Here is a 20,815-nt window from a genome sequence, read left to right on the forward strand (position 1 = left end):
AAGAAAAAGTTGCAGACTATTAAATCATAGACAAAAGTCACTGACCCAACAACACCCATCTCTCTCTCTCTCTCTCTCTCTCTCTCTCTCTCACCTTTTGTTTTTGAATAAAAAACAGTAGCCTCTGCGTTCCCCCCACCTCTCCTCCACCATAAACAAATGCATTAAAAACAAGCATCTAAAATTCCATTTCTCTCTGCACAAACATCATGGCCTAGCTGTTCTTGGATCCGGAGATTATGGGTCTTTCAATTTGTTATAAGCAGAGCTATATAAAATACATGATAGCCCACCAGACATGATTTGGTTCCTCTCATTGTCACTCCCTAGGCTCCTCACACCCTTCATTCGCTTCTCCTTTTGTTGGGCTCTGTAGCATTATAGCATAATTGTTGTAATGCCTGTAAATCCCATATGGAGCAATCTCTTCTCCTCCTCCTTAATCCTCTCTTTTTCTCTTGTAATTGTTCTCTTGCCTTTCACGGCTTCGGCAGTGAACCAACAAGGCCAGACTCTGCTTTCATGGAAGCAGAGCCTGAATGGCGTCCTGCCGGAAGGGCTACGCAAATGGAACCCAAGTGACGAAACCCCATGTGGGTGGTTTGGGGTCACTTGCAATTTCAACAACCAAGTTGTGGAATTGATTTTGAGGTATGTGGATTTGCCGGGTCAGGTCCCCTCGAATTTCACCTCATTGCTGACCTTGAACAAGCTCATTCTCTCAGGCACAAACCTCACAGGTCCAATCCCGAAGCAAATTTCAGCTCTCAAAGAATTGATCGTCTTGGACCTCAGCGACAATGCATTAAGCGGCGAAATCCCAACTGAGATCTGCGAGTTGCCGAAGCTCGAACAGCTCTACCTCGGCTCCAATGGTTTAGAGGGCTCAATCCCAGTCCAAATTGGGAACCTCACAAGCTTGAAATGGCTGGTCCTGTATGACAATCAACTCAGTGGGAACATTCCCAACACCATTGGAAAGCTGCACCAACTTCAAGTAATCAGAGCGGGTGGGAACAAGAACCTAGAAGGTCCTCTGCCCCATGAAATTGGAAACTGCACCAATTTGGTCATGTTGGGCTTGGCAGAAACAAGCATATCAGGCTTCCTTCCTCCGAGTCTTGGTCTTCTCAAGAAGCTCGAGACGTTGGCTATTTACACCGCCCTCGTCTCGGGTCCAATCCCGCCGGAGCTCGGAGACTGCTCCGAGCTCCGGGACATCTACTTGTACGAAAACTCAATCACTGGCTCGGTTCCGAGCACATTGGGCAACCTCAAGAACCTTCAAAACCTTCTGCTCTGGAAAAACAGCTTGGTGGGGGTTATACCCCCAGAGCTCGGCAACTGTCACCAGCTTTCAGTCATTGACATCTCCATGAATTCTTTAACTGGAAGCATTCCTCAGTCGTTTGGAAACTTGACTTCGCTTCAGGAGCTCCAATTGAGCGTCAACCAAATCTCCGGCGAGATTCCGGCGCAGCTCGGAAACTGCCGGGGACTCACTCACATCGAGCTCGATAACAATCAGATCACCGGTTCGATACCGTTCGAGTTCGGAAACTTATCGAATCTCACACTGCTGTTCTTGTGGCAAAACAAACTTGAGGGAAAAGTTCCGTCGTCGATTTCCAACTGTCGAAATCTCGAGGCCGTTGATCTGTCACAGAACGGTTTGACGGGGCCGATTCCCGGGGGACTCTTCAAGCTCCAGAAGTTGACGAAGCTTCTTCTGTTATCCAACAACCTCTCCAGCGAAATACCGCCGGAGATCGGAAACTGCTCATCGTTGATTCGGTTCCGGGCGTGCAACAACAAGCTCACGGGGGCTATCCCGCCGCAGATCGGAAATTTGAAGAACTTGAATTTCTTGGATCTCGGATCGAATCGTCTCACCCGAACCATACCAGAGAAGATCTCCGGCTGCCAGAATCTGACGTTTCTCGACTTGCATTCCAATTCGATCGCCGGAAATTTACCTGCAGGTCTCAATATGCTTGTGTCTCTGCAATTCGTTGATTTCTCGGATAATTTGATCGAAGGGACGTTGAGTCCAGGAATCGGTTCGTTGAGCTCACTCACAAAGCTCGTTTTAGGGAAGAACCGGTTCACAGGTGCGATTCCAAGTCAACTAGGCTCGTGTGCCAAGCTACAGTTACTGGACCTGAGTGGAAACGAGCTCACAGGGAATATTCCAGCGAGTTTGGGCAAGATTCCAGCACTGGAAATCGCTCTGAATCTGAGCTGGAACCAGCTCTCTGGCGAGATACCAAACGAGTTCACCGATTTGGACAAGCTCGGGATTCTGGACCTCTCACACAACCAGCTCTCCGGCGACCTCCAGTTTCTCGCGGACATGCAAAATCTCGTGGTCCTCAACGTCTCGCACAACAACTTCTCGGGGCGCGTGCCCGACACGCCCTTCTTCGCGAAACTCCCGCTGAGCGGTTTGTCCGCCAACCCCTCGCTCTGCCTCTCCGGCAACAACCAGTGTGCCACCGCGAACAACAGCCCCGGCTGGTCCCGCAGGCGCAACTTAGCGGCGCGGGTGGCGATGGTGGTGCTACTGTGCGCCGCATGCGTACTCCTCCTCGCGGCGTTCTACATCATCCTAGGCGCTAGAAAGCGGGCCCAACAGGGCTTCTTCGGCGGGGCCCACGAGCTAGATCCGGAGGACGACAGCGAGGTTGACGTGGGCCCACCGTGGGAGGTGACTCTTTACCAGAAACTCGACCTCTCGATTGTCGACGTCGCAAGAAGTTTAACACCTATCAATGTCATAGGGCGGGGCCGATCCGGCGTAGTTTACCGCGTCACCATCCCCTCGGGCTTGTCTCTGGCGGTGAAAAGATTCCGTTCGGCAGAGAAATACTCGGCGTCTGCGTTTTCCTCCGAAATCGCCACGCTGGCGCGAATACGACACCGTAACATCGTAAGGTTACTAGGTTGGGGCGCGAACCGGAGGACCAAGTTGCTGTTCTACGACTATTTGGTTAACGGTAATTTGGGTTCGTTACTGCATGAGGGGTGCGCGGGATTAGTGGAGTGGGACACCCGGTTCAAGATAGCACTGGGCGTGGCGGAGGGCTTGGCTTATTTGCACCACGACTGCGAGCCCGCTATCTTGCACCGGGACGTAAAGGCCCAGAACATCTTGTTAGGGGATCAATACGAGGCCGTTTTGGCGGACTTTGGACTTGCCAGGTTGGTGGAAGATGATCAAAACGGTCCGTTTTCGGCCAACCCACAATTTGCTGGGTCTTACGGCTACATTGCGCCTGGTAAGTTTAAATTCTCACTTTAATTTCGTTTTAATCTGTCTAATCATGGGTATCGTTTTCATTGCTCAATTATGCGATCATCAAGAAAGGACTTCTAATTTTGCTGATTAGACTTGTAATACATGTTTGGGTAAGGAATTTTGGTTTTAGCAAACCAAATTTGGCTTCTTATATTAGACTTTTGGTTCAATTAAAATTTAAAAAGGACCCAATAGATGAATATAAATATATAATGGAGCCATGGCCATAAAGACAGAGATGTTAATCATTTCTGAGTGGTCTCAAAGTAGGTCCAAACAAGCGTTTGTTATTGTTAGAAATTAAAGCACGATGGGGTACATTCATGGTACACCTTTAGTAGATGCTTCTAATTGTAGCTTTTTCTTGTTGCTTAGCATTTGTTCTGTTAAATCACAAGGACAATATATCTTCTGCTGTTGGTATTGGCCAACCAAGTTTAACTTCTACCGTGTGATATGACATGACATTCACCTTGCATATAGCTTTTGTCCAAAACATCACATTCATGCTGCTAGATGCTTACCTTTTTCAGCCATGTATGCATATGGTTTTTCCACATTATACAAGGATCTTAATTACTTTATTAAATGTTGCTCTCACAGAATATGCTTGCATGCTAAAAATTACTGCAAAGAGCGATGTGTATAGCTTTGGGGTGGTCCTTTTGGAGATCATAACTGGGAAAAAGCCTGTAGACCCATCATTCACGGATGGCCAACATGTCATTCAGTGGGTCCGAGACCACCTGAAGAGCAAGAAAGACCCAGTTGAGATTCTTGACCCAAAGCTTCAAGGCTACCCAGACACACAGATACAAGAAATGCTCCAAGCTCTTGGAATCTCACTCCTCTGCACCAGCAACAGAGCAGAGGATCGCCCAACAATGAAGGATGTGGCAGCGTTGTTGAGAGAAATTCGACACGAGGCCCCGGTAGGAAGCGAGGCACACAAGCCGCCTAGCAACTCCTTGAAGAACTCATCCTCCTCAGTCACTCCAGCTCAGTTGCTACAGCTCCAGGGCTCTTCTCATTGCTCACTTGCTTACTCATCTTCTTCAGCTGGTTATCTATCAGGAACAGAAACCCAATAATAATGTCATCATGTAGTAGTGAGAAAAATATGATCATATATTATTTGTTTGGATTAGCTAGGCGTGATATTATTTGTAGGATTAGAGCATTATAAATAGCCATTAATTGCAAATTAGACTGCTAATTGTTATTAGCAAGAGCAATATGGATAAGTTGAGAGCATATTTGAGTGTACAGCAACTTTAAAATGATTGTACCTAGCTAGTAGTAGTGAATGAGGCCATTTCTTGAATCTTTAATTGCTTTCACATGTGATGATCTATGTCAAGAATAATGATCCATATATTTATGTGTGGATGATTTTCAATTGTTGATGTAGGTGACATAATTTTCAAATAAAATCTCTTTGCATATATTAATTAAGGTCATTGTAGACAATTAATAATAATAGTACGTGAAAGAAAAAAGGGAGCTACCAAAGTACTCTTAAGAACAATGATTCATGAGTGAACAGTTGTTAATCGGTGACAATGAGAGTATGATTCTGAAAGCAAAGCCTCTCTGCATATATTGAGAGCGGTGTTAGTTGTTATTGAAGACATTGTATATATGACAGAGAGAGAAAGAAAGAAGGTGACAAATATGCAAAGAATGGTTGCTTGAATGTGAAGTCATTTTCCTATCATTTCTTTCTCCAAAAAGGAGCAAGAAAGAGGCTGTGTTGATGATGGATGCGTGTGTGTGCGTGCAATGATTTTTTAATTTCTCATTGATAGTTGTTGAGTTTGGAAACTTAATTTGTAAAGAAATTTGGAGGATGAAATTTATTTCTCTTGTTGAGGATGTGAAAGTGGAGAAATTATTATGTATAACTGATATATTGACATGTGGTATAATTAGTCTATGTGTTATAATATGAGTGAATGTTATTAATATTATACCCTACTAATATAAATACATCTTCTAATAATATCCTTACACGTTAAATTGATTATACCCTATAATTTTTCGTGAAAGCGAGAAAATGGTGGTGGGCTGCTACTTATCTCTCCCTATGGCTGTTTTAAGGATAAGAAGAAGCATCCATGTATGGTTTTCGTTGTGTGTAACCTTCTAGGCACCCCACCACGTGAAAGGTAGCTAGACATAATGTACACACACAAATTAAGCAAAGAATCATTCTTATTTAATTACAAGCATAATTAATTAAGCTTCTTCCCACCATTTGAGAAGTACAACACAACTCCTCTTTTTAATTAAAATCAGTAATTAAAAAAGACTGGTAGAAGAGTAATTGTTGTGTTGCTATAGTCTCTCTTGCGATATAAGCCATAGTCGTGGCAAATTAGCATGTTCTGTCTTCCTAATATTATATGGGGGTAACAAGGTGGGAAGCAAGAAAAAGATACCTCTGGTGACCCTTTGTTTGAGCTCACGTGACAGCACATGCAAGACATTATAGGACCCCACATGTGAGATCTGAGATCCACTCTCTTTTGGGTCCTCCTAAACGAAGAAATCTGGACATTTTGGGCATATACTTTTAAAAAGTACACATCAAAGATTCCCAGCTTAGATCGTAATCGAGTACTTGTACAGTTTTATGTACACATACAGCGACGGAGCTACTAAGGAACCAGGGGGGACACGTGTCCCTCCTCCCATATTTTTCTTATACTTTTTACATATATATAACTCAAAACATTTAACATATATTTTCATAATTATTACTAGAATTTAACATAAATGTCCTTTTTTTGTTTTTTTTCTCTCTTCAATTCCTATTTATTTTCTTTCTTTTTATGTTTAACTGGATTATTGTTTTTCATGAATTACTGTACCTTGTTGTGGTATACTCTGAATTCTTTTGTACTATTTCCAATTCTATTAACTTCAAATTTTTTGATAGAGAAAATAATTTTGGAGGTTTCTTAATGATATACTTATTGCTAATTAGATTAAGATTTTAATTATTTTTTGTCTAAATAAGTAAGTTAATAACTAAAGGTGCCCCTCATGGCCTAGTTTTCTAGCTTCGTCCGTGTATGTAGTATTTTGCAAAGCCGTAGGGTCCACTATGCATGCATGGAATTGGAATCCCCACATGCAATTGTTAATGATTATTCATGTGAGATTCTGGTTTTCTTTTACAAGAAGTTTACTGAAATTTTATTGTTATTTTGTTGGACAACGATTAGAGCATGTTTAATAAACAATTTAATGGTAAAAATAACGAAAAAGAGTCTTCCTTTGTTAACAAAGAGGATTCTCTTCTTGCAAAATCATGGAAAAATAAAACTTCAAACTTAAATATTTATACCTAGAAAAACAAATTCTTGAACATATTGTCATGGTAGTGAATAGTGATGCCACTAATTAACTAAAGAACATCACTTTTCTATGGGGGTGGAATATAAGAATTTTTCTCTTTGAAGGTGTTTTCACTCCTAGTATTAACTGTAAGTTTTTTTACTCTCTTCCAATATCTTAAATATAAATCTATATAATGACTCATTTCATATCAACTTAAATTTTTCTTTATATTGATGATGATCTGTTAAAACTCCTTACATTGGTAGTTTTTATACTTATTTAGAGTCTCAAACACACAAATTTATATTTATATATTCATAAATTTATTATGATACTTATCACATAAAACTGAGTGAGATCATATTTAAAATGTCTTCTTTTTCTTTTCTTTCTTTAAATCACATTTAAAAGTGTTGATTTATAAACTACAAATTGTGAATCTTTATAAACTACAAATTTTTGTTTTAAAATAATTTATTATTTAATTTTACCATTAATAATGTTGTTTAAGTAGTTCATAATTTCATTAAAAAATGATATTTTTGAATTTTCAAATTTTTACCAAAGATAACCTATTTGAAGGGAGATAATACTAATAACTATTGCATGCCTAAAGATAAGTACAAAAGCTATCGAGGACAACCAGACGTTAACTCGATTAAACCAAATTGTAGTTATAAAATTTCCAAAAATAAAATAAAAATATAAAAGAGACGATAACTTGAAATGATCAATCCGAGATTAAAACAAAGCCAAATTTCTACAGTATTTATCAACTTCATTATCCCAAAAAAAAAGCTATAGGGGTCGGTAGACCCATTGCCCCCACCCATGTGTTGGCAACAAGTTTCAGTTCAGCCATAGAGATCATCGTCCTCTCCAGCAGCTGTGGCCGTAGCAAATGGGTCTGCAGCTCCTTCTGCCGTGTTCTCCGTTCGGTCAGCAAACCGAAACTCGGATCCAAACCCACGAGATTGCTGTAAAGTCTGAGCAAATAGCTGGTACTTCCTGATGTCTGCATCACTAACACTTCTGCGGGCATATTTCATTGACTCCTCAAAGTGTGCTGGCTTTATCTCAGGCACCTCCTCAATGTCGTCCTCTTCCATGGCTTCTGGGTTCTCACTCCTTCTCTTCTCTTTCTCAATATCCTAGAAATGGGTTGAAGAAACAAAAAGATAAACAATGGATCTCTTATTATATTATTATAACAAAAAATTAAGATGGCAGGAGAAAACATTAGTATGACATGATAGGCATGCTTATAGAGCTGCTAATAATGCCAATTCAAGTCAGAGAAAACCTCTTACCTTCTCAATATCTTCTCTAATGGCATATTTGCAGGCACGTTGACATATTTCAGTGATGTCTGCACCACTAAAACCATGTGTATAACGTGCAAGAGCTGCTAGGTCAACCTCCTTAGCGATGGGTGACTTCCGCAAACACGCTTTGAATATCTGAAGGCGTGAAGACTCATCTGGGAGGGGAATGTAGATCAGCTGGTCAAGACGTCCAGGCCTGAGCAATGCTGAGTCGATAATATCTGGCCTGTTTGTTGCCCCAATGATAAAAACTGTTTTCTTTGCTGTCATTCCATCCATTTCAGTTAGAAGTTGGTTCAAGACTCTATCAGCAGCACCACCACCATCTCCTGAAGATCCACCACGCTGAAAAAACAAAAAAGAAATTGTTTTTTTTTTGGCCAAGTCAAAAAAGAAATTGTTAATCTTATATAAACACTGCTAAATGAATCAGTGCAAAGGAAACTGGCATATTATTGAAAGAAGAAAAATCTTCAGAAAAGTACCTGAGTTGCAATTGAGTCAAGCTCATCAAAGAAAAGAACACAAGGAGCAGACTGCCTAGCCTTGTCAAATATCTCACGAACGTTTGCCTCACTTTCTCCAAACCACATTGTTAGTAACTCAGGTCCTTTGACACTGATGAAGTTGGCCTGGCATTCATTGGCAATTGCCTTAGCAAGAAGGGTTTTACCACAGCCAGGTGGCCCATAAAACAGAACACCTTTAGAAGGTGACATGCCAAATTTCTCGAACTTCTCAGGATGCTCCACTGGGTATTGGACAGTCTGCCAGAGGCGAGAAAGTTGATATGGAATTCAGTAAACATAAATGATATATAGCAGAAAGAGAGGACAAGGAAAACAGATCAAATGGGACAAATCAGAAACCTCTTGTAGTTCTCTTTTGACATTTTCCAACCCACCAATGGCTTCCCACGTGACATTAGGTACCTCAACAACCTGTAAGCCAAGAAAAGAAGTATGTAATTCTCAAATAGCCATAAAGTAGTCTAACATGCATCCCCAAAGACATTCTCAGCGGCAAATTTTAGATAACAAGTAAAGATTGGTAGTTTTAAATAAAATTTAAACTCACAGTTTCACGCAAGGCTGAAGGATTTGAAGAGCCCAATGCAGTCTGGAAGTGTTCATTTGTCACAGCCATGGAATTCAACACCTCAGCATCAATTGTTTCATCTTCCAAGTCAATAACATCCATTTTCTCCCGGATGCACTGAAGAGCAGCCTCTGTGCAGAGAGCAGCAAGATCTGCACCAACATAACCATGGGTATCTTTTCCAACTCTTTCAAGATCAACCTGTAAGTATGACAATAAACCGGTTAAACATGTTATCCTTTCATAGCCATGGAAGACAAAATGAATTGGTATATGAAAAGCCAATGATAGAATCTCACATCATCTGCAAGTTTCATATTCTTCGTATGAATTCTCAAAACTTCCAATCTTCCAACTTCATCTGGTACACCGATGTCAATCTCTCTGTCGAATCTGCCAAATCTCCTCAGAGCAGGGTCAATACTGTTTGGCCTATTCGTAGCTCCCATGACAATAACATGTGCACGGGACTTAAGGCCATCCATCAAAGTTAAAAGTTGGGATACTATACGCCTTTCCACTTCACCATGAGTCTTTTCCCTCTTTGGAGCAATAGAATCTAACTCATCAATAAAAATGATTGATGGGGCATTCTTTTCAGCTTCCTCAAATGCCTTCCTCAAGTTGCTTTCACTCTCACCAGCTAACTTTGACATTATTTCAGGTCCATTGATCAAAAAGAAGAATGCACCTGTCTCATTAGCTACAGCCCGTGCTATCAGAGTCTTCCCAGACCCAGGTGGCCCAAAAAGCAAAATACCTTTAGGGGGTTTCACTCCAATTGATTTGAAGAGCTGTGGGTGTCTAAGAGGTAGTTCTACTAACTCACGTATCTGAGCCATTTGCTTCCTAACACCTCCAACATCATCATAGCCCACCTCATTTAATCTTTCTTCATCCTCACGTTTGATAGGTTCTCCCTCACAGAAAATCTCAGTGTCTGGTGCAACAACACAGTATTCACCAGGCTCAGTCTCTATGACCTTGAACTCAACACTTCGCATCCCACCCCTGACCAGGAAAAGGTCACCCTTCCTCACAGGCCGGTAAGACTCCAAGAAATATGCTGCATACACCAGTAAGAAAGATAAGAGACATCCACAAGAGAACAAAGCATAATTCCAACAAAGATTTGTGGGGCAATCAATAAAAATATAATTTTTAAAACGAAAACTCACGCTTCAAATATGCATCAAACAAGTTTCCAGTTACGCCTTCAATTGTATCATCAATTGGAAGGATGTGAACCCGCTTTCCATACTTGACATCAGGGCACTGATGAACAGACACAACATCTCCAAGACGTACCCTAAGATTAGCTCGCACAACTTTGTTCATTCTGATTTTTGGTTCCTCACATTGTTCGTCAGCAAGAACAATGCAAACTGTGTCTTTTCGTTTCTTCCCCTGTATACCCCAAAAAATAAGTGACATCTAAATTCCAGGCATTCACTCCATTAGAAATATAGAAGGGCAAAATTACCTTAATCAAAACAGTGTCTCCGCGGAAAAACTGAAGCTTTTCCATTGTAGCAGGGTGCAAGGCAACCACAGAATTATCATCATTGATAGCTTCATCTACGACAAGTCGATTAGGAGACTTCTTGCGCTCCAAAATTGCAGTGGAAAAATCCCTCTTGTTATTTTTCCTGTTTTCAAAAAAATATACTTTCATTTCTCTTGCACAAAGGTAGAATATGATCCATATTTAGTCAACAATTTAGTACTGTTAGACGAGACAATGAGATGCTAGACAAGCTCTTTAATTGGTATTTCTTCAATTTAGTATTTACCCAAAATCAATAAGAAATTGCAAGTTAAAGAAAAAAAAAAAAAGCAAATGCCGAAACCCATATAATCATATTTTGCCAACAATTTTATCCCATCAAAGAAGTCCCACATACTTTTGAACCACATGGTTCTGACAGTAATGAAGTTCATTGTGCGCCATTATCAAGCTAAAGTAACAAGAAAATTCACCCATGTGCATTAAGAATACAACCAAATACTCTAATTTCTCATTCAAAACTAAAATCCTCCAATACAAGAACATCCTTTGGCTATAAATAAGTAACTTTTTACTAAGTACAACCAACACATGTATGCAGTACAAGCAATCGGTTGGCAACAAACCACTGGCACATCCATATGAATATATAGAGTTCCATTAATCCCAGCATAATTGCATAAAAATAGAAAAGATAAAGGTTTGATCTTTCAAGTTCGACAAAACCCAAACGCAACAATCAATATAGCATAGATACAAAACCCAGCAACTTCTTAAGTCCTATTCACTCTGATGAAGATTTTTAACACACAATTAACCTCAAAAGCTCACATCTTTACCACTGAAAATTAATTTATTTTGGAAACCTACTTTCCGAGGAAACAAACAGAGACTAAATATACTAGGAATACGTACGGGTCGGAAGAAGAAGAGGGTTGAGAGCGATCTGGGGCGGATGAGCTCGGATCCGCCATTTTTGTTGCTTCCGAGGTTTTTCGTGCTTTCTACGTCAACAAAGGTGTACTGGTGTAGGCGTGTAGCTTGACGCAGTGAGAGCTTTTGGATATTTATAGAGAGAGAGCACCGATTCCAAATTTTAGAAGGAGTAAGAGATTAACCGACCAAAAAAAAAAACCGGGGAGGAATAGGAGATTTGTTTAGGGTTACTTGCGGGTCACAGAAGTTTAAGTTCATGTGTTTTGTCCAATTGGCTCTGCCCGCGTGTTAGCCCCGCGAATCATATCCCGCCACGTACGCGGCTATGTCGGCCGTACGACTACATTCTCGGAAAACTAAACTCACTGTTTGCTCGACATGTGACGATTCCTTATCCAAAAAAAATAAAACACGGCCTGCTCGCTTTGGGCTTTTGGATAACATGTTATTGGGCCTACTGGGCCCGAAATGAGCCCACCGGGCCCAGCTAAGTCTTCTTTCTCATACAGAAACCGAATGCAAAATCACAGACAAAATAGAAACGTACTCTCACAGTAGACTCGGTGAAATCCCATAAGCTCTCAGAGAAGAAAATATGGGTATCAAAATTGGGGGGCAAATAGAGAAGGTGAATGGGAAAGAACTGAATTACAATGAGTTTGTGCAGAGATACATGGAGAAAAACCAGCCTGTGGTGCTCACAGGTCTCATGGACGATTGGAGGGCTTGCAGAGACTGGGTCACAGAAAATGGCCAGCCAAATCTTCAATTCTTCGCTACCCATTTTGGAAAATCCAAAGTTCAAGTACGAAATTTAGCACAGAGCTGATTGCAATGAAAGTAAAATGTGAAAAGCAATCTTCTTTTTTTGTCTGCTTTAATTTTCATGGTGTTTACTGCTGGGTTCTTCCTTATTCTATAAAATAATGCAAAAAATTTAGATGGTAATTGGTAAAGCATGATAGCTCTTATTTTGGTTACTGAGTGAGTGGTTCTTAGATATTGCTAATCAAGTTCTGAACTATAATTTGAAGTAACAAGCATATTATCTGAAGTGTCTTTAACCTCCCACACTCAATCTTTGTTTTGTTTTGTTTTCTGCAGTTTTTTCGTAGAATAAATGCTTCAAAGGTTCAGGCTTTATATATTTGAACTAAATATGACAATGCTAGTCTGTATAGTAGAATGCCTTTTTAAGGTGATTTGATATTTTGTCACTTGTAGGTTGCAGATTGCGGTACTAGAGAATTCACAGATCAGAAGAGAATGGAAATGACTGTTGCAGACTTTGTTGAGCAATGGCTTGGGAGGCCCATGCAGGAGCATAGTAATGCTTCAAATCACGCAGCTATGAGCAAGATGTTGCTATATTTGAAGGACTGGCATTTTGTAAAGGTACAAGTTAGAATTCAACTATTCTCAGTAAGGAATTATGGGCAGTTGAGGAGTTAGTTGTGTCGTTTTACTAAAGTTAGGGGATGCATTCCTCATTTCCTTGTGTGATATGTTGCTTTCTTCATCCTTGCTACTGTCTGCCTTAGGTGTATGTGGGCATGCCCTCCCTTTGTGTGATAAATTTTATTTATTTTAATAAAAGAAAACAAGATGTTTGTTTGAGACATGTCACGTTTGTGAGTTGTCACTTTGCCCATATCAATGTCTCGAGTCTAAGGTTGATATGTGAAAAAATTTGCTTCACTTGTTCTCTCATCCTTCTGTAATCTGATCTTCAGGAGTACCCAGAATATACGGCATACACAACTCCGGTGTTCTTTTGTGATGATTGGCTAAATGTGTATCTTGACAATTATCGTATGCATAAGGATCCCAACATTTACTCAGAAAATAACGAAATAAGTTGCTCTGATTATCGTTTTGTTTACATGGGAGCAAAAGGTTTGAGCATATTTGTGATGCACTCATTCTCTTTTTTGTTAGTCATAGATATCATCCAAGTCACAGTTTTTTCAACAGAGATTTAGCTGCCCCTTTGTATGGTTTTACCCATATGGAACTATCTAACGTTTCATCTTTAAGCAGGCACTTGGACTCCTTTTCATGCTGATGTTTTCAGGTCATATAGCTGGTCAGCAAATGTGTGTGGAAAAAAACGGTGGCTTTTCCTTTCTCCTTCTCAAAGTCATCTTGTATTTGACAGGCATGATTACAATTCCTTGCACTAATAGTAATCAGAGAAGATCTAAGTTCGGTCTTTTCATTGCGTGTTGATTTGATAAATAGAGCACATACTTCTCTGCTTATGAAACTCTCTCTCTCTCTCTCTCTCCCAGGAATATGAAAAGCTGTGTATATGATATCTTTGATAATGTTAATGAAACTAAGCTTCCTGGCTTTTCAAAGGTAAATCATCATCTATGCCTTCAAGTTTTCTCTTGTCAAGTTGTTTTTTGCTACTTTTCATGGTTTTGAAATTCTATGTTCTCTTGAGCAGGCTATCTGGTTGGAGTGCACTCAAGAACAAAATGAGATTATCTTTGTGCCTAGTGGATGGTATCATCAAGTCCATAATTTGGTATCTCTTCTTTTTCTTCAAGTTTGCTTCATGCTTGTTGATTTTTCCTATCATAAAATAGAAGTCTGAAAGCTTGCAATTGATCTTTCCTAAACCCTATACCACTCTCCATTTGGAAAATTAACTTTTCTTTCCAATATAAAGAAAAAGTGATAGCAGTATCAGCCTTCATGCTTTATGGATGAAAATATCTCATCTTATTTTTATAATGTTTTCAGGAAAATACAATTTCAATAAACCACAACTGGTTCAATGCTTATAATCTGCATTGGGTGGTAAGTGGAAGACTACTGCCAAGTACCTCATGTATCAAAAATTTAGCATTGCACGCTAAGCTAATGTAGCCAATATTCAAGTGGCACTAACATATATCTCATTAATTATAGTGGGATTTGCTTTTGAGGGACTACTACGAGGCTAAGGAGTACATAGAAGACATCAAGGATATATGTGATGATTTTGAAGGTCTTTGCCAACGCAACCTTGCCGCTAATACAGGTACATAGTAACTTTTGAAGAATGTATAAATTCAGTACATAAATGACAGTGTGTCCAAATATTCTAACACATGTACATGCATTAGACTAGGCCAGCTTAGATTTCCTTAGTGGCTAATCCAAAGCACATGAGCATAATTATGACTACTAAATGAACTTTGCTGAATTCAGAAATTGTCAAAGGATCTTTTTGACTATGAGAGAATAGCATAAATGCTTGTTTTAAACTTATAATAATCAACACTCCATCATGCCTTGAAACATGCATAATTCATTATAATAAATCTTTTTCTCTGATAAGTAATTAAATTTATCAGCAGAAGCACAAAAAAGAGAGGGGTGGAACTCAGGGGTCTTTTTTTTTCTTTTTTTTTTTTTTTTTTTTTCTAAAAAGTAATCCTATACTATGTATTAATTTTTTCTTTTTAATGCAGGCATGAACTTCAATGATTTCTTAATCTTTCTAGCACAGCTCTCCTTTGCCACCTTGATTCAAATTTGTTATCACGTTAGAGAGAATGGAAATTACACTCGGAATTTATCCCCAATAGCTCAGCATTTCACTTTCAACCTTGCATCTATTCAAAAAGTTGCATTGAATATAAAATCCATAGAAGATCTGACAGGAAGTCATGGCTTTTATTTGGATTTTAGGGAAACCTTTAACGATCCTAGGTTTTTTAAACTTCGTACAGTTTTGGGCAAAACATATGGGATGATACACATGCAACAGAACTGGAACTGTGATACAAAGAATGCTTGGATAGAGGATATGAGGGATTTGGACTTCATAGGAACTTCTTGTTCTCAGGTCTGTACTCCCAAAGATCTTGTTAACTTTATAGAGCAAGCTTTTGCAGTGATACAAAGAATGCTTGGATAGAGGATATGAGGGATTTGGACTTCATAGGAACTTGTTGTTCTCAGGGCTGTACTCCCAAAGATCTTGTTAACTTTATAGAGCAAGCTTTTGCAGAATTCGTCGGCGTTTGAACTGCAGAAAACATTTTGCAATCTAAACTGAACAATGCTTAACAGTTCCATGAGAACTGATATTCTCCTACAAGATGTCCATGGTGAACTACTGGTTCTCAAGATGTTAGCAGGTGCATCTTGAACTTTCTTTGTGGTGTTGACATGCCAAGGTTATAAATCTGTGTGAAGCGCTGATTATTTGGCTTATGAAATATTGATTTTTGATGGTAAGATCCTAATGGCAAGATTTGTGGTTGGAAAGCCCTGTCCTTGGTATTTGCCTTGGAAGTTTGTTGGTTCTTATTGTCTTCATGTTAACTCAATCAAGTTGAACAGCACTGCTTTGTCGGTAAATCCATTTGTATCATTCTAAATATTAAATAAACAATAATTTTATTGTCCTCTTTGCACCTCTGTATATATTTTCTCTTTTGATAATACTTGACTTTTTAATAATTAAGCCTCAGTTCACAGCTTGCTTTAGTGATGTTTACATGTCGAAATGGAAAGGTGTTAACTCTTTTGACGCATTTCACGATTCATCTGTCCCAAAATCAATGTGGGGGCGTCAGGGTATCTGGCCCCAGAAAGTAAAAACCAAAAAGAATTGTCTAATTTTTCTTCTGGTTTCTTTGCTTTCATGTTAAGCGTCTTTTAGTGCTTTTCCCTTGCAAGTCATCATTTGACAGCTCCAAAATCCCAATATCAATGCATGAACTGTTCTGCAATAGGCCCCCAATTCTGTTTTAAGCATTTGGCTTTGCATATAATATATGCTGTGTCCTGTTTTCCTTTTTTCTTTCAGTTGCAGGTGACTTAAGCATTGGCTGAGAAATGTGGATTAGGTGGTTCCATGGTTGAGAAATAGGGTAGACTCTGAGGCCTTTCCAACAATGAAAAAAGACCAAATGTATTGGTAGGCTAGCTTGGGTGGGAATGAAGATTGCAACTATTTAACAGATGTTGAGGTTGGCTGACTGTATGTTAACATCAACATTTGCTTTCAACAATAATCATTTTGACAACTGAGAGGCATTGTTGTATTTACTTCAACATTTTGAAAACTAGGTTAGAAGGTAGGATATGATATTATAATGCTAGGAGTTGAGAGTACTTCAGTGGTTATGCGTGCTGATTTGTTTAAGTCTTGCCTCCTTGTTGCTTCCCACATGCTTGGCCTTAAAATGAGGATGCTTTTACCAATAAAATAAATAAAATAAAATATCAACCATTGCGCTTTGCTTCAGACCCAGAAAGTTTTAAAGCTCTAAAGAAGTTTGGGTTTTTCCAAATGACAATAACCAAGGTAGGGTTAAGTGAGTAAGCGCAAAGAGAAGCAGATGATGCCAAGGTAGTGTGTGTTAATGAGCTATTTTTGTTTTTATCCTCTCTAGCTTTTTCCATGAAAATTTTGGAAGTAAAGGAAGAAACAGACAAACGCTATATATGGTCCATATGGAACCCATGCAGTACTATTAACAGTGTAACACTTAATTTGTTCTCAAATTTACATGGTTTTGATAGGAAAACTGTGAAATGGAATAAAACCATGTTATGATGGCCTACAAAGAAAAAATAATGAAATACCTGAAAAATGAAATGAAAAGAAAATAAATAATTAAAAATGAAGAAAGGCTGCTTTTCTGTACTGTGCTGCTATATTCATGGACTCATGGACACCTTACATTCCTTCCAGGACCTCCATAGTAAAAGTAAGTCCCCCACACATTATTTCTTCCTTGTCTTATATCATAACAATTAGGATGATCAGCCAGGAGGTGAAGGTTTGTAAGAGGAAGTAAATTATTATCCCAATCCACTACTTGCAAATTTCTGAAATAAGATGCTTTTCCAAATCCTGCTTCTGCAAACTGGCCACTACCCATTTGTGTAGATGTGTGATACCCCCTTGATCTGCTATTTACAATTTCTCCTCCAAACTGTACCATGCTTGCATGGCTTCTTAGGTGACTAAACAATAATGCTGGCCAGTACCCAACTAGCAGGCCAGAGCCAAATTCTAGCCACCAATGTCCATGCTTTGGATCCTACAAAAACATAATTACATGTTACAATTAAACTTTTATCTTTGGACGAAACAGTTAAACTTTTTTTAAAGGGTTTATTTCATATTTAGTACCTAAACTTTGACCCTTATCTTAATGTGGTACCTAAACTTTTATTTGTCCCAATTGAGTACCTAAACTTTTATTTTGTGTCTAATAGGTACCAAAATAAATTTTTGTTAAAATTGTCAATAAAAATTAGGGGCAATATAGTCAAAGTATATTTTATTTATTTTCTTTATATGTTTAAAATTATTAAAAAAAAACACACAACAAAAAAAAATTAAAAATTAAAAATTAAAAAATAAATTTTTTGAAGTGACTATATTGCCCCTAACTTTTGTTGATAATTTTAACAGAACTTCATTTTGGTACTTATTAGACACAAAATAAAAGTTTAGGTACTCAATTGGGACAAATAAAAGTTTAGGTACCACATTAAGACAATGGTCAAAGTTCAGGTACTAAATATGAAAAAAAACCTTTTTTAAAAATATAAAAAATTATACTATACAATCATTGTATGACATATAAATTCTTAGTTGTTTCATTGTTAGATTTGTTTGTTAATATTATCCACGAACTCTTAAAACATGGTTGTAATCAATAGGGTGATATGTCTTGTAATGTTTTTTGACTGCATAATGATGAGTTTTCCCTTACATGGTGGTGTTCATTGTCTTATTATCTGTTCACAATCATTCATATATGCATTTGAAAGAATAAAAAAAGAGAAAATGTAGGAAGAGAACTGTATATTTAGCTCATACAAAAGCTCCCGAAGCCAGTGGAGTCAAACAAGTTAATAAAATAATAGAAATGCTTTATTAAAGAAGTAAGCAAAATTGACGCATCTAGTGCCATAGGCCCATAGGGAAGTGAAAAGAATCTCAGTCTTTTAATAATAAAAATAAGGAAAAAAATCGGAAAAAAATTTGCCAATTAAGAAAGGTATGTTTGGCCAATTTGTTTATTACTATTGGTGCCACATAATATTTATTTCATCAAAAAAAAAAAAAACAAACAACCTTGAGCCTCAGATTAACATACTGATCAATTTTCATGATATTGGTTTGATTTAAATGATTTATTCCATTGTTTGTTCCTCATCAATTTGTTGTTTTTGGCTTTGAATATTAACAATTAATTAAATGTTTAGTAAAACTGACCTTCCAAACCATTAAGCCAATGTCAAATTGTCTGCCATTGTAAGAGGACCTTGGAGAGATTGCAGCTCCGATAGCAATCCTGTTATTAGTTTGGACAAAGCCAGAGCAAAGCAAGTTGTAGCATCCAGTGGCTTGATATGCATCTGTCTGCATATTAATTAATAAAGCATCACCAATCAGCACTTCATCTTGTATTTTATTTCCTTATTATTATTTTTTTTAATCTATGGGCAGCAGATAAACAATGATCTAGATAAAACTTACTGTCCAATATGTAAAGAATCTGGGGTAGTTGTCTCCATATAACTCTGGGCTAACCTAAAAAAAAAAAAAAAAAAAAAAAAGAAATCCAAAATCATATATGGGTTCCAAGGAAGAAACTCTAATCTTTGTGAAAATTCAAAAAAAGAAAAATAAAAAGACATGCCTGCCATCCAGCTTCAATGGTATTTAGATCATTGCCAAATGAACCAGAGATAACCCATATCTGTGATAAGCTAAACTCATATTGATCAGTCACTCGAGGGGCCCACACATTTATGCTGGCCTTTGCTCCATAGTATTGATCTCCATTCACAAACACAACTGCATGCTGTAAAAATCCAGCAAAAACACAAATACAAAGAGAAGCCAATTAAGTAATTAGTCATTGACTACTGCATTATAGGAACCAATTTTCACTTTGTTATGAAAGACTAACCTCATGACCACTGCCTGTTGAGTCTCTCCTCACTCTTCTTCTTGGCTTTCTTCCAAATGTTCCGATGGAACTTGCTCTTAAAATGTCTTTGTCTGCGGTCCTCCGGATTGGAACTGTTCCTTCTGGGCATGATTCACCTGAGTCTGACCATAGCTGATAACTCTCTGCCACTATCTCTGTGTTGTTGTGGCCTTTGGGCCTCTCTGGTGGATCCTGTAAATTAAATCACTGTCCTAATTAGTCCCTTAATTAATTATAAACTTACATCTTAATCATCCCCAAATTGGTGTACAATTTAGGAGGAAGAAAACAAGAAAGTAATGTTCTTTCTCAAGTAAGGAACATGTAGTGAAATTAATACCAATGGTTTTTGTCCTTTAAGCTCGGGATGGTCAAAAGCTGGTTGGAGATTAGCTAAAACACAATCGATCACATCACCATCAGGACTCTGCAAAGAACCCAAATCAATAAATCTCAAAAAGACAAGAAGAAAATGGAGTTTCAAATAGAATTCACCATCAAAAAGACAAAAGGAAAATGCCTGAATGGTCTTGACTGCAGGCTTGTTGATCTTCCTTAAATATGAGCTGACCCTCCTCAGCTTTTGCAGCTCAGAACCAGCCCGAAAAGTCTGATTGGCCGGCGGCAGGCGGCGGTGGCCAGAATCCGAGGCAATGGGGAGAGACAGTGCAGGGGTGAACAAAGAAGAAGCAACAAGGAATAAGAGAACAAGAAGCATGGGAACGAATGAGAAAGTGGTGGAGTGGCAAGTAGGAAGAGCCAGTTTAGAGGAATGTTGTTTGAGTGGAGTTGTTGTTTGTTTTGGTACAACATTATGTGTTTGTATGCATTGGTGTTGTCTTGTTGTGTGCTGAATTGCACAACATGGTTCATTCCTCTGTTTTGTCCTCCATACAACTGAGTCTACTGAATCTCCCTTCATGTCCTTACAAAATGGAAGGCACCATTCAAATTAAGATGACCAACAAGTGCTTATTTGATCACTTGCCTCACCATCTCCAACAACATATAAACAACTCTCTCTGAGCCTCTCTCTCTCTCTAGCTCTCACTCTCAACACACAAAGAGAGAGAGATTCTAGGTCTTGGTTTTCTGTTCTGACACCCCAAGAAAATTCAGGCACGAGTTTAATAAAATAGACCTGGATAGGTGGGGGCCTTTCCCAAGTTTAACTCTGTAGGGGTCGTGGTCAAAATAATTTTTTAATTTGTTCCACACAGAGAGAGAGAGAGAGAGAGAGAGAGAGAGAGAGAGAGAGAGAGAGAGAGAGAGAGGTGGGTGCTTCAGGTATACAAAATACTACTTGGGGGATAAGCCACTAGCCTATGGATTCTGTGATGTACAA

At 38.7% G+C, this 20,815-nt stretch overlaps 4 protein-coding genes across 6 annotated transcripts; 2 read left to right on the plus strand and 2 right to left on the minus strand.

Annotated features, from left to right (window-relative positions):
- Window positions 1-4,622, plus strand: LOC147274741 (uncharacterized). The gene is made up of 2 exons (XM_086257659.1): window positions 1-3,278; window positions 3,902-4,622. Exons 1-2 carry the CDS (start codon window positions 398-400, stop codon window positions 4,387-4,389), a joined length of 3,369 nt encoding a protein of 1,122 aa, XP_086113785.1. The 5' UTR covers window positions 1-397; the 3' UTR covers window positions 4,390-4,622.
- Window positions 4,623-7,305: 2,683 nt separating this feature from the next.
- LOC147274742 (cell division control protein 48 homolog A-like) lies at window positions 7,306-11,648 on the minus strand. The gene is made up of 9 exons (XM_086256607.1): window positions 11,489-11,648; window positions 10,550-10,715; window positions 10,245-10,473; window positions 9,366-10,132; window positions 9,046-9,267; window positions 8,838-8,909; window positions 8,454-8,735; window positions 7,954-8,313; window positions 7,306-7,794 (listed from the first exon to the last, which is right to left on the minus strand). The coding sequence occupies exons 1-9, from the start codon at window positions 11,545-11,547 to the stop codon at window positions 7,498-7,500; spliced, it is 2,454 nt and encodes an 817-aa protein (XP_086112733.1). The 5' UTR covers window positions 11,548-11,648; the 3' UTR covers window positions 7,306-7,497.
- Window positions 11,649-12,068: 420 nt separating this feature from the next.
- On the plus strand, window positions 12,069-15,917 carry LOC147274743 (2-oxoglutarate (2OG) and Fe(II)-dependent oxygenase superfamily protein). 3 transcript variants are annotated; one of them, XM_086256118.1, is made up of 10 exons: window positions 12,069-12,314; window positions 12,734-12,904; window positions 13,243-13,405; window positions 13,550-13,667; window positions 13,801-13,870; window positions 13,962-14,042; window positions 14,261-14,317; window positions 14,429-14,540; window positions 14,974-15,350; window positions 15,467-15,917. In XM_086256118.1, the coding sequence occupies exons 1-10, from the start codon at window positions 12,105-12,107 to the stop codon at window positions 15,530-15,532; spliced, it is 1,425 nt and encodes a 474-aa protein (XP_086112244.1). In that variant the 5' UTR covers window positions 12,069-12,104; the 3' UTR covers window positions 15,533-15,917. The 3 variants fall into 3 exon arrangements, with proteins under 3 accessions (XP_086112244.1, XP_086112243.1, XP_086112245.1); XM_086256117.1 differs by having other exon boundaries at window positions 14,974-15,917; XM_086256119.1 differs by having other exon boundaries at window positions 12,259-12,349; window positions 14,974-15,917.
- A 1,192-nt stretch (window positions 15,918-17,109) lies between these two features.
- LOC147274744 (NEP-interacting protein, putative (DUF239)) lies at window positions 17,110-20,604 on the minus strand. The gene is made up of 7 exons (XM_086256115.1): window positions 19,991-20,604; window positions 19,811-19,897; window positions 19,450-19,662; window positions 19,177-19,341; window positions 19,014-19,067; window positions 18,750-18,896; window positions 17,110-17,562 (listed from the first exon to the last, which is right to left on the minus strand). Exons 1-7 carry the CDS (start codon window positions 20,390-20,392, stop codon window positions 17,185-17,187), a joined length of 1,446 nt encoding a protein of 481 aa, XP_086112241.1. The 5' UTR covers window positions 20,393-20,604; the 3' UTR covers window positions 17,110-17,184.
- Between the last annotated feature and the right edge of the window lie 211 nt (window positions 20,605-20,815).

This window comes from Dryas octopetala, chromosome 9, assembly GCF_963921425.1.
Source record: "Dryas octopetala chromosome 9, drDryOcto1.1, whole genome shotgun sequence".
In the NCBI taxonomy this organism is placed as follows: Eukaryota; Viridiplantae; Streptophyta; class Magnoliopsida; order Rosales; family Rosaceae; genus Dryas; species Dryas octopetala.

Bases quoted from the DNA above. Each gene is read 5' to 3' on its own strand.
- LOC147274744 (XM_086256115.1), bottom strand. From the start codon at position 20,392: ATGAAGGGAGATTCAGTAGACTCAGTTGTATGGAGGACAAAACAGAGG. The intron at 19,068-19,176 runs GCATGTCTTTTT...TTTTTTTTTTAG, and splicing joins CCATTGAAGCTGGATGGCAG to GTTAGCCCAGAGTTATATGG. The intron at 17,563-18,749 runs GTCAGTTTTACT...ATGTTTTTGTAG, and splicing joins TTGGCTTAATGGTTTGGAAG to GATCCAAAGCATGGACATTG.
- LOC147274741 (XM_086257659.1), top strand. From the start codon at position 398: ATGCCTGTAAATCCCATATGGAGCAATCTCTTCTCCTCCTCCTTAATC. The intron at 3,279-3,901 runs GTAAGTTTAAAT...TTGCTCTCACAG, and splicing joins TTACGGCTACATTGCGCCTG to AATATGCTTGCATGCTAAAA.
- LOC147274742 (XM_086256607.1), bottom strand. From the start codon at position 11,547: ATGGCGGATCCGAGCTCATCCGCCCCAGATCGCTCTCAACCCTCTTCT. The intron at 10,474-10,549 runs GTAATTTTGCCC...TGGGGTATACAG, and splicing joins GAGACACTGTTTTGATTAAG to GGGAAGAAACGAAAAGACAC. The intron at 7,795-7,953 runs GTAAGAGGTTTT...ACCCATTTCTAG, and splicing joins TTAGAGAAGATATTGAGAAG to GATATTGAGAAAGAGAAGAG.
- LOC147274743 (XM_086256117.1), top strand. From the start codon at position 12,105: ATGGGTATCAAAATTGGGGGGCAAATAGAGAAGGTGAATGGGAAAGAA. The intron at 12,905-13,242 runs GTACAAGTTAGA...TCTGATCTTCAG, and splicing joins AGGACTGGCATTTTGTAAAG to GAGTACCCAGAATATACGGC. The intron at 13,406-13,549 runs GTTTGAGCATAT...ATCTTTAAGCAG, and splicing joins TGTTTACATGGGAGCAAAAG to GCACTTGGACTCCTTTTCAT.